Source organism: Echeneis naucrates, chromosome 13 (genome assembly GCF_900963305.1).
Source record: "Echeneis naucrates chromosome 13, fEcheNa1.1, whole genome shotgun sequence".
In the NCBI taxonomy this organism is placed as follows: domain Eukaryota; kingdom Metazoa; phylum Chordata; class Actinopteri; order Carangiformes; family Echeneidae; genus Echeneis; species Echeneis naucrates.
This window is the reverse complement of record NC_042523.1, coordinates 16,161,584-16,179,039: the sequence shown is the minus strand read 5'-3', so window position 1 is coordinate 16,179,039 and position 17,456 is coordinate 16,161,584. Positions and strand designations below refer to the sequence as shown.

The window sequence follows — 17,456 nt, the reverse complement described above, 5'->3', positions numbered from 1 at the left end:
CTGCAGTAGATCTCCATCCATCCATCCATCTTTTCCGTTTCCAGGTCGCGGGGGGTGCTGGTGCCAATCCCAGCCGACGTTCTGGGTGAGGGGTGGTGTACACCCTGGACAGGTCACAGTAGATCTCTGAGCTCCTCAAATTGTCCCTGAAGGATAGTTCATTTTAACTGGGAGTTACTGGGAGTAACCTATTCCCCATCATGGTATTTCAGTCCCTGCTCAAACCTTCGGGCTGAACTCCCCGCACATTTTTGGACAGCTGTCATGTCAGTCCAGTTGTGTCACTGCAATTTGTCCTCCTTCATGAACACGACCTGTGCCAGCTCATAGTAGAGTCCTGAAAGTGCCTCAAGTAAGAAGCAGGTTTTGATTTGATGGCTATAAACTTTAGAGTGCGCACCAGTAGCATTTTGTCTCTTTCACACAGACAGTATAGCATCTCTAATTCATGCCCTATTAAGAAATGAAACAGCTTTCTGCTAGTACTTTAGTTCGTTGCTGCTTGTGTGATGTCACCTGAGTGATTCTTGGAAGTTCAACACATCGAGCGTCTGCTATTTTTAATTTTCATCTTCCCTTCAAAGTGCTTTCATTTGCAGTTCTTAAGTAGTGTAAAAGTGATAATTTTTATTCTTAGTTAGTTAATCATTGGAATAAGTGCACATGGCTGCGAGGATAATTGATTATTGATTATTGAATTAATTTTCATTATTATCAAAGTTATTATTTCAGGTGTGTCAGTGAATTTTAAGCAGCCATTAGAGGTGACTGTTCAGAAATCCCATTTAACCCTCCTATTAACCTGACCTGCAGGTGTCACCCTGCCAAATATTGTCAGTCTCTTGTAGGACACACAGTCTGTATTGCTGTTCTCACTCTGCCAAGCAGGAGGCAGCTCCACAATCCTCAGTCAGTGAGGGACCCAGAGAGAGAAAAACACATCATTAGGGAGATTGGGAGCGCTGACAAGAATAGGAGTCCACTCAAATGATTTATCCTCTTCCTGAATGTTATCAGGACATAGCTTTGCTTGAATGGCTCATGTTTTTTTGATTCTGATTCTTCTAGAGCTCAATAAACTCTTTTAGTATGTGCGCTTAACTAGTAGTTCACCAGTACTTGAACAGTTGCCACAAAAAGCATAACTACCGCTGAAATGCCCATTCTCACTTTCTTGCACACATTAGTTGTTCTCTTGTTTGTAAAACCAGCTTTATTTGGTTCCATTGGTCGATCTCAATTTTGCCTCTTTTGGACAATTTATCTGTGGTCCTGATGAATGACTGCCACTTCCACTTGACTGCACTGAGCATATTTCACAATTTATGAGGGTCGCAGTGTTTCCACAGGAAGCAACTTCCACTGAGTCGGGCCTCTGAGAGCCATTATTCGGCAGACCTGAGCATAAACTGGAGCAGCAAACAGGAAAGCTGTACTTAAATCCTCAGCTTTGAGTTCACACGTGGAAAATGTCCATCAGTACAAAACGCCAGCCATGTTAGCGCCATGGCTGCCGAACTGCTTGTGATGACTGTATGTGGAGAATAGATCACAGATTCTCAAATGTAGAAAATATAGTACATATATATATAGTACAGTATATATTTACCATGTTTTATTTGTTGAGTTACAGAGTGAGGGTGGATTGTGTCTCATATATTCAATAAATCTCTTGCCAGTGTCTTATGTTATCCATTATTTACACAGTGAATATTTAACATGTGCTGTATTAAAGCAGGAGAAGTAGCTGATCATGATCATGATATGCTTCAAAAGCCCACAGTCATCAGAATGTCTTCCATCTCCTCATTCTTCATCTTGATGTCCTTCACCGTTGTCTCCCACCAGGGTGCTGGTGAATGCCAGTGGAGCTCCAGTGCTTTGGCGTCTGAATGAGGAAGGTTTCCTTCGGTTGTCCATTTTGAACGGCACCATGACGTGGTTCCTGCAGGCCCCCGATGGACTGGTGGTGTCAGACAATTTGCTGCCCCTGGGACAGAACTACTTCCTCAGTAAGACTCCTTCAGTCCTCTGAAGTAAACTGACACGTAAAATCATTTCCAACAAATATTTTATAATTACATCATAAATAAAATGATGGCTATGAGATTTGACAAAGATCATCAGATAAACTGTAATTCGGAATCTGTAGTGCGTCAACACATTACAGGTGTTGGTGAATCACAAACATAAACAAAAAAATTAAATGAATAAAAACAAAGAAATGAAATAAAATAAAATAGCTATTCAGAATATGTTGTAATAAATAAAACCAATAAAGTAAATCAAATAGAGTGGCTTGCAACTTTTCTCTTTTGATATATATTTTGCAGAGAAGAAGACCAAATTATTTGATGAAATCAATTTTGATGGACTAAAATATTTATACTGAAACACATCATCCAGCAGAATCACATAATATTTAATATAATAATAATATTATATGTGCAAACTAAAAAAAAATATAGATTGAAAAATCATCTGCTTTTTAGTACTGAGCTTCACACAGATGTTGTGAAAGGGTCATACACACACACACACACACACACACACAAACAGGAAAAACAAACCATGGCATGAGCTTTAGGTGCTGGAGGGGGTGTGGGGGGGGAGGTGGTGGTGGTATGGAAGGGATGAAGGGCTTGTTGACCTCTGTATGTGCTCTACATACCTTATGCTGTTTCACTACGCTGCCTGTCTGCTGACCTTGACATGTCTGTGGCAACTTAACTTCTGCTTCACGACAGAGAGAGAGAGTGCGGATGGGGGGGTTGACTTTGGGGAGTTAACTCAGACGGGATGGAGGATAATGGAGGGTAGACAGCACCAAGAGGAAGAGAGAAGAGATGGAAAGACAAAGAAAGGATTACAGCGAAGGAATGAGGAGACAGAGGATGAAGAAGGAGAATGAAGGTCAAACAGCAAACAAATGAAGGCAAAAAGGGTTTTCTGTTGTTTTTTACTGCAGCAGTCAGGCCACATCATAAGTGAATAACGTTCACACATTCAAACTCACATTAACACCCAATGTCAAATGTGTGGCATGAAGGTGTGATGGCGTGTGAGCTCGTGTATACGCATGCTAGCTGGGAAAACCTGTGCAAAGCACCTTCGAGTAGGGAGGAGCAGTGCAGTGACATTGCATTTCCTCCTTCAGACGTCACACTGAATGGTGACGATATGCTTTCATAGGAGGAGTGACTCTGCAGGTCCAACGTTCGTTGTCATTGGGCTGACAGAGGAGCATGCGTGTTTTTTTCGGGGGGGGGGGGGGGGGTTTGTCAGCCCTCTGATAGGCTGAGGAACTGACACCATCTGTATTACATCACTGAGGGGCTCACTGCTCATTGGCCTATGATCAGGCTTTAAAAAAATGCCAGTAAATATTCACTATGTGACTATTTTTATCCAAGTGCCGTCTAGCTGTCAGGTTTGACTGAAAATATAGCATGCTCTGAATGTGCAATTCTCACAATTCTTCTGAGAGTGGAGGCATGGAGGCACACACTCCATTTTGGTCACAATAAAGAGCTACCTTTTAGCTTTTTGTCAAATTGTTTTTTGTTTTTTTAACAAGTTTTGCAGGAGAAGAATCATGGAAAAGCTCTTCTACGTGGGTAGGCTGACAGGGATAAGAGTCTACGGCCATATAAGCTGCTCAACAAACCTCCAGGCTTAATGTTGAGTGTTATAGCTCCACTCTGACACAATCACTACGATAATGTCAAAATTAGCAAGTTTAACTTTTCTAATGTGTCCATCTTTGTGGAGCATGTTAACATGCTGATAGTTGCTTGTTGGCACTAAACACAAAGTGCTAATTTTAAATGCTGAGCCAAAGTTATGACAATTCATTTCAATAGTTGTTGAGCTATTTCACCCAAAACCACCACTGACCTCACAATGGCAAAGGTCAGAGGATCATCAAGGTCAGAGGGATCCATCCTCAGGAAACCATGAATGTAGAAAACTTGACAACAATTTCCTGTATGTGACAGCCATTCAGATATTTCATCTTTTACAGCTACATTTCACTTTCTGGTTGAAGATATTTAAGTCTTCCAAAGACTTGGGGATATATTCATGTAATGAATAAAATTTTTCCTGATGTGTTATCTCAACTCCTCTGCGGTAGGTCTGGTGCATGTGGGTGACCCCACGGCCTCGGAAGTCACTCTGCGTCTCAACCTGACGGTGAAGGCTAGCAGCTGTGTGGAGCCTGGCAGCAGCTTCAGCGACCCTCAGTGCTCTGGGAAAGGCAAATGTATCACACAGCCATCTGAGGTGAGAAATCAAGCAACAGATATCTAGTGATGTGTTGTTTGTCTTTCTGCTGCATATTTTCTGTGTAGGAATGGCTGATTCCTTCATGACTCATGAAATAGGGTCTTTGGGTCTGACTCGTCACGCGATTGCTGCGCATTCTCACTATAGAAATGAATGGTTCGTTCACGGCTCATGGGCCTTCAGGCCACTACGACACCGTGCAGCTCAAGGCACACATGGCAGAAAACGGGTACATCAGCAACCTCATCTGTATTTTTCATTTACATCCCAGTTCATACAGAGACATGCTGCCTCACTTTTACACTGCAATGTGCTTTACTTCCCAACATGACAAACAGCTTGTTTTTGTAGTGATTAGATGATGAAAGGTTTACAAACACAAAATAGGCTCAACAATGGGGAATTATATTGAAATGCATGTTGATGCTTGTAGCACATGAGATATTGTGCTAAAACAGCTGGTTAATATCCACACAACTCCACTTGAGGGGATCAGAGAAGAGGCAGAAAACTAGAGTTTGAACTTCTGCTTTTTTTGCTTCCTATCCAGCAGGAGTCACAAAAGAGATATTATATGGACACAATAGACACAGTCCGGGGGGTCTCGGGGTCCTGTCCTCCTCCCTCTCCTGTCCTGTCCTGTGTGCTCCATGTCTAGTTCCTCCTCTGCCTCATTTTATGATTGTACTTCTTGTCACAGATGCAGGATGATGGCAGAAATAGAAGTGAGAATTTGTGAGTTAGAATTGCGGCTCCGCACGTTCGCTAGCCCAGCCAGCGACCATTACTGATGTTTCGTTCAATTTGAACTAATCTTTTGTATGACTTTGGAGTAACAAGTCGTTCATTTAGTTCCCTGGGCCGCGCATGCACGCCACAGCCTCAGATTTGTTCACAAATGGGTCTTTCTGCCACATATTCTCTGTGTAGGAGTGGATGATTCCTTCACAACTCTTCAAATAGGGTCTCCGAGTCTGAGTCTCTCGTTCACTTGTCACGTGACCGCTGCACATTATTAATGTAGGCGCGACTGATTCGTTCACGACTCAAAAGTACGAGTCTCCAGGTCCTGAGTCTTTCATTCACTTGTCTCATGGCCACTCCACAAGCTCAGTGAAGAAAATCAGTGAATCGTTCCCGGCTCATAATACGGGTCTTCGAGTCTTTCGTTCATTATTCACGTGGTTACAGCAGAGAGTGTTAGCAGATGGATGTTTAATTTACCTTTCCGTTGGAACAAATTCATACACTAAGGGTCTTCAGTGACCCGGTAGGCTACTGCAGCTACACAATTATGTTTATGATGCAAAGGCCTTTTGATAATAATTAAAAAATTTATAGCAGAAAAAAACACTCCCTAGTTTCACTTAATGTCAGAGACCAAACAAAAGCCATATAAGTCCAGAGGAACACACCACAATGCCTGACTTTACAGCAGTGCAATGTGATTAAAACATTTGCAATACTATTTCCTGTGGGCAATTTCATCTTTGTCCGCAGCTGATGGTCAAAATTAATGTGGGCCTGCATTAAAGCAACCCTGAAGAAAAAAAAACCATGCTGCAGCAAAAACTACATGCAAAGATACATCTATAAAAGAGATGACACAGGGTCTGCCAAAGAATTAGAAAGTATAGAGGCTTTCAATTTCTCCTCCCCTTTTGGGAAAGTCACTGTGTCACTTCATTGTTTTGTCTCTGAATCATTTCTGAGACTCGTTGCTTTGATGTGAAATGTGTGTGTTCACTTTTTGCAGAGCACTTTCTTTTGTGAGTGCGAGGACGGTTACACTGGAATCTTCTGTGAGGAGTTTGATGCTTGCCACCGTCGGCCCTGTCACAACAATGGCACCTGCACTGACGTTAGGCAAGGGGGGGAGGGCCACAACTTCACATGCAGCTGCACCCCAGGTGTGTGTGTCTGTGTGTGCATTATATCACCTTGCACAGTCTATTATTTCAGTTAGAGTCACGAGTCACCGTCACGAGTCTCAGCCTGACTTTGACTCTTGGTCTGATTAAAGTTCTTCTGTGAAGAAAAAAAGCTTAACTCTCTCTGCTTGTGAAAATCAAAAGGTACAAAAGGGCAGAGTTTGTGTTGAACTCTTGGACTTCAGACTTGAACTTGGAACAGGGACTTGAACTCTGGTAGAACCATTTGCTGGACTCATTATTGCTACTCTTCTTTCTGTCCCTCAAACAATTGAGGAAAACAGACCCAATTCCAACAATCACATTTTGTACACTATATCTTTGCATGAGTGATTGGTGGTCATAAATGTATCCCCTAATCTTATGCCTTGATGGATTAGTATTTTATTTTTTGCAACGCATTTTTTTGACTAAATGTAGTGAAACATGAGGCCTGAGAATTGACTGTGTCTGTCTCAGGTTATGAAGGGGAGCGTTGCCAGTTGCTGGTGGACCACTGTCTCTCTCAGCCTTGCAAGAATGGAGCCACTTGTTTCAGCAATCTGGCAGGGCCCAGATGCTACTGTCCTGAAGGTATGAGTCAGTGCATGCTGGAGCCATATCTGTGTTGGTGTGTGTTTGGTGTACTGTAAGCTGCACAGTGATATGAAGGCTATTTCTTCTGCTCTATGTTTTTAAAATACGAAGCTCCGTCTGTCAGGGTCAGAAAAGCATTTCTACTCAGCAACCCTGAAACAGCTTGTAATATGTGACAGAAAGTGAGAGGATCATAGGCTAAAATAGGTGTGAATCATACCACGGTGTGTGTATATTTCCGCTGTCTGATTCAAGGTATTACACCGTTTTGTCTTTTAACAGTATCACTAAGACAAATTCACACCACCCTCCTCTACTCTAATTAGCTTAATAGCCTCAGTGACCTGCATTTATTAGGAAATGGCACAAAACTTCTGTCCATACGATATTTCTCCACTTTGAGATTAAGACACAGCATTGCCAACAACAGTATATACAGGGAAAAGATCACATAAAAATGCGTCTTGGAATCAGTAGTCAGGTGTAAAACCTGGTGAGAAGGTAGTTTAGGCCTTGTGATGTCCGCAGGGTCAAAAATGGCCCAGCCACAAGGAGGTGCTGCATAAAAATGAGAGGTGTCCACGATTTAAATTCTCTTTTTTCACAACAGGAAAACCCAGATCGTGCCAAATCGTGTGCATCGTGTTGAATGGCTGCTTGTTTCTTAGGGCAAAAAAGATTTGAGGTTTAGCCTTCGTTATTTTAGAGGTTTAGTGGAGGCGGGTCATTTTTGACCCACGGGACAAGGGCAGTATACAGAATGTGAAGAACTCACGATAGTTAATTGTTCCTGGTAAGGCACTCAGTGGTCAGCTCATTCTTGATCCAGGAGGCCTCATTCACACTGTGACACCTGACTGTGTCGTTAATCTGAAGCTGCTGCTAAAAACCCCTGTGGCCTCCAATACAGAAAGGAATTCATAATCTATGGCTTGTGTGCTTATTCTCAGAAAACAGAAACAGGGCTGAGAATTTACTCAGCACTTCTTAATTAGCACGGAGCGTTTGTATTGAGGCTAACTTTTTCATGGGTTTATGCTGTATCTGAGGGAATTTTGAATTGTGGAGAAATTAGCAAAATGTTTATTTACGGTTCTAGCGGCAACTAAATCTGTGACACTGTACAAGTACAGTTTTTCTGTATAGCTGCCTCTAGTTTTGAATATAAAGGAGCCATTATTAATGTCAGAAAATAAAAATAGGCTCCAAAATCCAACTACAACTTTGCAAGCACCAATCAACAACAGCTCAAGCCGAGGTCTGTGAAATAATTTAAAACAACAAAACATGAAGAAATAGTCCAAATTATTACAGAAATTCGATCAAAGCTGTTGTCAGAAGATAAAGTCAGTGAGAGCACAATGAAATTTGCGTTACATCAGCAGCAACATGTTGGTTTGTTTGGTATAAATCAGCTATCAGTCAATATCTGAATCAGCGTGGTGAACAATACGCCCACCACCTTGCTGTTAAAACTGGGCTGAGGCTGGGTTTAGTTTTTAACACTGTTGTCTAATGAATGTCAGAAACTCTACTGTTTACAGCTGATGTTAATGTGGTCCACAAATCATTAAATGCCCTGAATGAGAAGTGAGACTCTTGGCTGTCCAGTTGTGTCCTCCATAGATAAAAGCATGTAACCTGCACAAAGAATCATTAGCTGCCCTCCTCCTGTTGAGGAAGACAATGACAGTACCTGCTACATTTCCAGAGCCAGAAATATTGGAAAAGACTCCTCCTGTTTGACCTGTTTCTCTCGCAGGTGCTACAAGTCCTCCAAAACACAGACCACTAGACAAACGAGCAGCTTCTAAAGCCATTAATACCCTTAATCAATACAAACATGAAAATACAACACAACTTTCATCATTTCTGGGCAAAATTCCACTGTGACATATTACCTCTACACATGAGCAATATAGTAATGACACAATGTGAAGCTATGTAAGCTCCACATTGGTATACTGCATCATGCTCCCCTATGGTCTGCCGTCCCACTCCCATAAATCTCAACCAAGTTGTTTTGCAGTGTCTCTACAGACACAAGCAATAAATAAAATGATAGATGGCAAGACAATTTTAGCATCTATCATTACAGAGTTATCCGCTCCCTTATCACTTGGCCAATGATGGGAGCAAAAGCTGAATTTTTATTTCATACGTCTTTAGAGGCAGGGATATTTCACCTGCAGGGATAGGTAAGGAAGATAATATTTTTACCTCCTCTCCCTGTGAGCACATTCTTCAAACACTTTAGAAAGAGAACTTGACCTAAGCAACGACTGAATGGACTGAAGTGTTTGTAGTGTGTGTGTAGTCGTTGGTGTTATCCCGTTATCGTGAAGGTTATTGAAACTGAGACTTTACATTGTTATCATGTACCCTCTCCATCAGCGTGGCCAATGTGGTCAACCACACTGATCATTGTTTTCCTTCTACACAGAATATTGATCATAATGATCTCAGGTTGTCATTCAAATTTCAATATGTGATGAAGTCAGACCTGCGTGAAGACTGTTATTGAATGAATTTTAAAGGAGAGTGCTGCACTGATGTGATGTTTATTATCTAACCGTTCCCTTTGCTCACACATTTACTCACAGTGACAGAGGAGGGAGTGTGAGTGTCAGTACAGTAACTGCATCCAATCAGAACTGACATGGGCCCGGGAATGTGCTAGAAGCTAATTTTAAACCACTAACTCCTTTTTAACGTCGGTCGGTTTGAATGCCGGCAGCATGAAAGAAAAGACTCCCACATCATCCAGGTTTCATCTTACAATGTGTGTGTTTGTAGGTCTTTACACAGTGTAGACAAATAAGCTGAAAGTAGACAACAGAAAGAAATTCTGCTTAGGACATGGAGTTGCTCCTAAAAATAAGTTCTTACCCACAACACAGTGGGGGATTAAACTGTGACTGAAGAAAAATTACATCATGAAATTGCATTTATGCAAGAGCTCGTGTAAAGTAGCATCTGTGAGTTTGCAACCGTGTAATAAAGGAGAAGAAGGAAGGAGAAATGAAGTGAGCTTGGAAGCATGCAGATCAGTGCGAAAGGAAGAGATGGAGCGAGATGGAGCGAGATGGAGAGAGAGGTGGTGGACTGAGGGAGAGAAGAAGAGAGAACTTTGAGTGAGATATTCCCCAGACTCCTGCCTCTCTGCCGCTGAATGATAAATGTTCTCCTCACATTGTGAAATAAAGTCACGCAGCTCAATGGATGCATGAGAAGGACCCCTTCATTAGCTCAATGGCATGTGTACTCCAGTGTAGTCAGCGTGGGGATTTACTACTGCTGTTACCGTAAATCAGAGCACCCACATTCACCAAATCGCAGCAAGATATGTGTGTACACAGCAGTCTTTTCCTGTGCTGCAGCGCAGTGGCAGCTCTCATGAGAGGTGGAGGCAGGGGAGGAGAAGGGGTGACGAGAAGAGCTTATTTTTAGACGGAAGGGTAGGTGAGAATAGCGGGGGTTCACCAGATAATGAGAGGAGACGGAGAAGAAATTGAATCCACAAGCATCCTTCCGTAGAAAGCATGACAGAAGTACATCTGCCGGAGACACCAGTCTAACATAGTAATTGGGCATTGCTGTCTACTGCAACAACACATCATGTTAAGATGCTTTCGCTGTTTATCCACGTCTCTAACAACAACAAATAATGGGTAGAAGAAAGAAGATCAAATTGCCCCACAGTGATGATTTTTAGGTTGAAGTGGCCAGAGAGGGAAGCAGGCTTATTTGCTTTCAGATCTAACCATGGGTTAGGTAGAGGTCTCTGCGTCAAACCGAACTCACAAAAATACCTTGTGAACTTATTTGCATCAAGAGTTGATGTTAGTTGGCTGAAGAGTGAGTGTAATTTCATGCCATAATGGATGTCACATAGCACACTGCACCATCTGATTTCCATAAACCCAACCTCTGCTGTGTTTCTCTGCCATACCTCCTTGCTAGTGGGCTCATTTGAAGTCTTAAAAAGACCAAATTACAGACAATTTTCATTGATTTTTGCCTGGATAACTGGCAATCTCCCTGCATTTCAGCTTTGTGCTAGTCTTGTTGATAAGGAGACCTGAATAGAATCAGTCAATATCAAAGGTATCGGCAGAATTTGCATCCACCTGGAGCTTTTGTTTTCTTCCAGATGCATGCATGTATTTTTTTTTTTTTCTCATGATTTCCACACCCTTATCTCTTCCATACTCCTCCTGCAGGATACCAGGGTGCTATGTGCGAGCAGAAGGTGGATCGGTGTGCCTCCAGCCCTTGTCACAATAATGGGACATGTTATGCCCAGGGCCCTGGCCCCCTGGGGTTCGGCTGTAGCTGCACAGCAGGCTTCACCGGCTCTACATGTGCCCAGCTGGTAGACTTCTGTGCCCTGAACCCCTGCGCCCATGGAGTCTGCCGCAGTGTGGGTAACAGCTACAGGTGTCTGTGTGTCCCAGGTAAGCTGCAGTGTCAGTCAGTGACCAATGTTTCATAGGGCAGTCGTAGGGTGCTGCTCCCGTTTGACGTCAGGGCACCGTGAGCATCACTGAGCCAAATGTAACCTGAGTCAGACAGATGTGGGACGTATCATCATCAGCAGCATACCTGGCCGTATGGTTTCAGATCACAATGAACCCGTAGACCTCTGGGCCTGTGCTTGTTCAGAATCCATCCATGTCCTTCAGAAACCTTCTGAATCCTCACATTTCCTCTATCGCCACTGTAAATCTGATTTTACAACCTGCACATAAAAGTTAGTGAGAAGTAAAAGCGTGGTGTAGCATTGGCTCGGGCTCAGAGAAGCACTAAAAGTGCTCTGGCTGAATGTTGAGTTATTTTTAGAAAGGATTATCAAGGCAGCGCTGCTGATGTTCTGTGGTGAAATCAATTGAGTGGATGATGTATCATTATCCATTGTTTTATATTCACCTTGCTTGGAAGGTAAGATAGATGATATTTCCAGCAACTGGAAACTATAATTCAACTCTCTGTGCCTGATCAGTCAGTCAAGGCACCACCTTCATCACATATGGATGGAAGCATCTACCACCTGCATCAACAGCCCCTAAAACTTCCACTCTAGCTACATATCTTTAATTGGGATTGGGTGGTTGCGTATTGTATTGATTGTTAGGTTAGGGACACAGACGAATTGCTACACATCCGTTCTTTTATTCCAGCCATGAAATTAGTTTTTCCAGACCTTTAAAAACAGTTTACTAAGCATCCTAACCCACAGCAGCTGTGTTTTTGCCTGGTTCTGGTCTCTTTGGAGTTTGGTGGTGATTGGGAAGTTGGAAATTATTCAAATAACATGAAGAGCTAATGAAGACATTTGTGGGTTGCCTGATATTGTACTCACAGGAAGAATAAAGGAAGGGAAAATAGATAAAGTTATTGCATTATTGCCGTGACGAGCTGATAATCCGTGCATACTTGGTTAAACATGCTTTGTGAATTTCTGTATCCTGTTGCAGAGACAGTGTCCATCGCTTTGCAATTATTCTTTTACCATGTGTGTGTTTTGGGTTTTTTTTTTTGTTGTTTGTTTTTTGGGTTGTTTCTTTTTCTCTTCTTATTTTTTTCTGTAATGCATTTCTTTAATTTCTCTCTTCCCTGTCCATCCTTTAGTTCTTCCTCGTCTTTATCAACCTGCCATTTACCTCACCTCATTTCCCTCTCTTCCTCTGTTGTCTGGTTGCCATGGTGAGCCTCACCAAATAACTGTGTGTGCATATGGATCCCAATGCACGGTCTGTTTCTGTGAGTATGCTGGTTGAGCAGATGCTGCCATCCAATTAAATGTCTCCACTCAGACGGCCCTGTCTGATGGGAGTAGTAAAATTTGTGATTTGTAATTAGCATCCAGGACATTACGAACACACACATGCAAAAAATATTTTGGAGTGGAACTGACCTTTCCGTTACCTCATCAAAATGCCAGCTGGTGTCTGAGTGTATCAACATACAGGATATGAGCATTTGCATTGCAGTGTGTGTGTGTGTGTGTATACGAGCAGGTGACTACATCACTCTGTGTGCATGTCTACCTTGTATAAATGTGTTGGTATGTGTAAGGGTTGTGCAAATGTTCTGCTGGCTCTCTGAAATGAAGCTGCTGGAGAGCTAATATGTAGAAAGATCTGTCCTCCAGTTTCTTGTAATCCAACTCACATGAGATGCTTGCAGCCCGCAGAAAGCTGACAGATTCTTGGAAAGGCACTTGACATTTCACTGGCATTTCACAGAGAGAACCCTGGAGGCTCAAACTGGGCTCCTCATTAATTCCCCTTCCCTTCTTTCCTCAACACACGTTCACTTTAGCCCAGTGAGGGTTTGTTAAGACTCGGACTGGGACTGGGACCCAACTGGGACTGGGACCCATCAGGCAAAATGGCAGCAGAGCTAATGAAAACAAATTGGTACAGTAGTCATAGAGGGACTGAAGAGACACTGGTCTTCTGGTGATTTTCGGCTCCTCAGTTGTAGTAGTTGGAACATTTTCTGTGATGTTTAGTGGTTCAGATGGGACTGTGAGCAGGTATTAGGGTGCATCAATTGGCGGATCAATCCTTTCACAAACCTTTTGATTTATGGCCCTAATTCATGAACTAAATTTGCATAACTGCCAATCAGCTGTGGCATATCTCATTTTACATGCAGTTCATCACACTTTGTGTCTTTATTTTCAGCCATTATTCCGATTGAAGAGAAAAAGAAAAGACTTGGTTGTCTGACTGACAGATGGTGCAAGTCTACTCTGCCTCAGTACACAGCTGCCATCCTATGGAACACACGGTGCACTGCATGTCATCTGACCCTGTTATAAAGGCCGTCTCACAATATACATTCATACACATACTGCACAATTATTCCACTTCATCTCTGATTCAGTTTTTCCAGTTAATTTCCGGGTCAAAATCGCTTTTCCTGTGTTCTCCAAGTCTGAGCAGAAGCAATGAACGAGGAAGGATCTTACTGTCATGCTCCGCTCTTGCTCTTTGCTCTTGCTCCGACAGATGAATGTAATGGTTGTGCTGCTGTTACACAGAGGTGTGAATTGTGAATGACAGGAGAGACTCTGTTTAAATAAGTAACCAGTGTGCTGCTTGCTGCTGCAAGAGAGATTTTTCTCTCTATTCCTTGAACACAAGTTAAGTCCTCCTCATACAGAGAGAGGGAGATCAGTGTATTTGCTACTGTAAACAACATGTACAGCTGAGACTGAGGTGATCATTAAAACTAACTACAACAATACTCATAATGGATTTAATTAAAATAAGAGAGCTGTGCTTCTGTCATTAAAACCATACAGTTTGTCTTTAATTAAATTCAACTACACAGTCTTTGTAGCATCATGCTGCACTCCACGCATCCACAGAAATGTGCTGCTTGTAGCAGCAAAAAAGGTATGCCTTTTCAGCAAAGCCCATCCTAAATAAATTCAGTCGAAGCAAGTTTTATTATTTGAGGACTATAACATTGATATACTGTGTGTGTCTCTGTGCTGGAATCAGGCTACCACGGCTTGTACTGTGAGGAGGAGTACAACGAGTGTCTGTCTGCCCCCTGTCAGAACTATGCTACCTGCAGGGATCTTATTAATGCCTACGAGTGTGTCTGCACACCACAGTTTGAAGGTATGTATGTGTGCATGCATGGAAGTCAGTGTGCACGATCACTTTTAGAGACGCCTCTGTAAATAGGTATTGCTTCTGCATGTTACAGCGTCACGATACACAGAACATGTCCATGGAAATAAATCATTGCTCACTCATTTGTGTGCAGGCAGACACTGTGAAATCTACAAGGATCCATGTCTGAAGATGCGCTGCCAGAACGGAGGCCACTGTGAGAGTACAGGACTCAATGCGTCGTGCGCCTGCCCACCAGGATACATGGGTGAGAGCTGCGAGTATAATGAGCCTGACTACAAATTTCATGGCTTGAGATTGATTGTGACTATATGGAAAATTACACATTAGTAATGCTCCTTAAAATAGGAGATTTGGCATGAAGGACGCAAAAGCCAGAGAAAGAAAATGTTTCTTTGTATATACCAAATTACTTTCCTGAAACTGTAAAAAATACTATCGCCCATCAGTGTCAGTTTCTGTTCTTAGTTTTATCGCTCTAGTCTTTACTGACCTTCCTTGTCCACTCAGGGGAGAAGTGTGAAGTCGATATCAACGAGTGTGAGAGCAACCCTTGTCACCATGGAGGCACCTGCATTGACCAATCAAATGGCTTCACTTGTCACTGTCCACCTGGGTGGATTGGACCCAACTGTGAGATCCGTAAGTCAGCCTGCCACAAAAGATCTGTTCATCTATGAATCTAAGTGGAAACATGTTGAAAGCTATGCTATTCTCTCTGTGTGTGTCAGACCTGCAGTGGAAGCCAGCACACAATGATGACACTCTGACCAACATGCCACGCCACTCCCTCTACATCATCATCGGAGCGCTGTGCGTGGCCTTCGTCCTCATGCTCATCATTCTTATCGTGGGCATCTGCCGCATCAGCCGCATCGAATACCAGGGCTCATCACGCCACGCCTACCAGGAGTTCTACAACTGCCGCAGCATCGACAGCGAGTTCAGCAATGCCATCGCCTCCATCCGCCATGCCAGGTCAGTGACAGGTTCTTCTACCTCTTTCAGCCAAATAGTCTGGGTGACTTCTGCAGTGTCGCATTTTAAAAGCTCTGTGTTGGTACTCTGTCTGACAGGAGTGAAGAAAACAGAATGAATTCAATGTACACAAACTTGTTGTGAGATGTAGGATCCAATGGTTTTTAGAGTGAAAACAGGAGATCTTGTAGATGTTTGCCAGTGAATTATTGGAGGGATAAAACTACAAACCCAAAGGAGGCTACTAATCTGACGCACTATTGATACATATTCTTTATGCTTTGTGCTCGTCTTAATGCTTTCCTGTTAGATTTGGTAAGAAGTCCAGGCCTGCCATGTATGATGCCACTCCCATCGCCTATGAAGACTACAGTCCAGATGACAAGCCTTTGGTTACCCTCATCAAGACGAAGGATTTGTAAAACACAAACATCACACAACAACATCAACAACAAACACATGACATGCACACGTGCAGAGTTAAACACATACACACGCAACGAGAAAGTCAGTATAATTCTTTAAGTATTTCTTAAGAAAGAAAAACAGCAAAACAAAATTGAATGTATAGTTAAAATATTCCAAATATACGCTGCAGTTTAAAAAAAAAAAAACAGATCTGGAATTTGATACATCTATTTTCAAAGTTCATGATAAGGCTTTATTGTAGCATAAGAGCATACTTTGCATTATTTAAGTTATTAAATATGGGCGACACTATCAGTGACCTCTGGCTCTCAGTGGCTCCGACAGTGCTGACAACCGTTCTTACAGGTGTTGTAGAAATAGCAGCACTCTTCGTGGTGCGTACACTGTATTTTTTTTTTTTTTTCTATATCTAAAAATTTTTGCTGTAGGTTGCCTTACTTCGTGCATGGTTAGATTTGATGTTCTCTCTGCATTATTTTAAAATCTTTTGTATTTGGTTGTTGGTTGTTATTTTCTGTCATTGCACTGTAAGATTGTGCCACATATTTTCTTTGGGTAATTTGCGGTTAGTAGATCGAGTACATGTATAAAATACTAGTCACACAGTTTATCTTTTTAAAATGCACACGTTCCTGTTCTTTACATGCAGATGTATGACTAGTAAAGAAAGTGGGTTTACTGGAGTATTGTGACCCTACCATCCTACTGTATGTAATTCAGTGATATTTAGGATAATAGGTAGGTATATTTCTCAATGCACAGGAACATAGTCAGTTTCACTCAGTGTACAAATTCACCTGTAGTGTTGACAGTGTTACATGGTTTATGGATGAGAATTTCTTTGCTGGAGCGGCTTGTTTCTGGCTTTAAGCTGAAGGAGAGAGAGAACGAGGGGGAAAAATAAAGAGGAAGAGGGATGATAGCTATTTCAGAAAAATACAGTGTGCTTCTGTGTCCTGTCTGTGCAGCTGTGTTGTTCCCCTCAAGGTCAAGAAAAGTTTTACTGACACGCTCAGCTAATCCTCCATTTTTTTCTCATCTTTAAAACAGCAGCCATATGATTACCTACTATGTATGTTGAATGATGTAAACAATAAAGAATAAAGTGAAAATAGTCTACAGTACAGTTTGTGCGTGTGTGTGGTATCTCATGAATCCAGACTGAAACTCATTTTAGTGAGAGCTTTCTTAAAAGATCCTAAAACAGTGTTTATGTTTTTTATAACCATGTATGTATGACTAACACTAATCAATTAGCCACAGCTGCATGCAGAATTTTCTTGACTTGGGCCTCAGTCAGGGTCAACAAAAGGGATCCAGGGATTTTTCTTTTTCGTCTCAGTTTCATTACAGCAAATGTGGATTGAGCCACACTGTTTGACATTGCTTGCATCACATTTGAAACACCATATTCTAAAGTTTTACAATACTAGCGCCAATATAATAGCTGAGTTTGAATACTTAAAATTTCAATAATACTCTCTTGGAGATAATGTTGACAGTTTTTTTTTATTACTGTTTTCGTATGGTGGGAAAGACTGTCCAGTTACAACTTAAATTAGTGAGTGGTTACCTTAACTCGGCCAGTATGAGATGACAC

The 17,456-nt window shown here is 42.1% G+C and overlaps 1 protein-coding gene across 1 annotated transcript in view; it reads left to right on the top strand.

The window, feature by feature from the left end:
• Positions 1 to 15,849, top strand: part of dner (delta/notch-like EGF repeat containing) — a 39,125-nt gene extending 23,276 nt beyond the window's left edge. The window contains exons 4-13 of the mRNA XM_029518280.1: positions 1,849 to 2,012; positions 4,136 to 4,284; positions 6,044 to 6,197; positions 6,678 to 6,791; positions 11,018 to 11,251; positions 14,312 to 14,434; positions 14,583 to 14,696; positions 14,960 to 15,091; positions 15,181 to 15,427; positions 15,738 to 15,849. Coding sequence (XP_029374140.1) covers positions 1,849 to 2,012; positions 4,136 to 4,284; positions 6,044 to 6,197; positions 6,678 to 6,791; positions 11,018 to 11,251; positions 14,312 to 14,434; positions 14,583 to 14,696; positions 14,960 to 15,091; positions 15,181 to 15,427; positions 15,738 to 15,849 — 1,543 coding nt within the window. The remainder of the gene's footprint in view (positions 1 to 1,848; positions 2,013 to 4,135; positions 4,285 to 6,043; positions 6,198 to 6,677; positions 6,792 to 11,017; positions 11,252 to 14,311; positions 14,435 to 14,582; positions 14,697 to 14,959; positions 15,092 to 15,180; positions 15,428 to 15,737) is intronic.
• Positions 15,850 to 17,456: the final 1,607 nt, after the last annotated feature.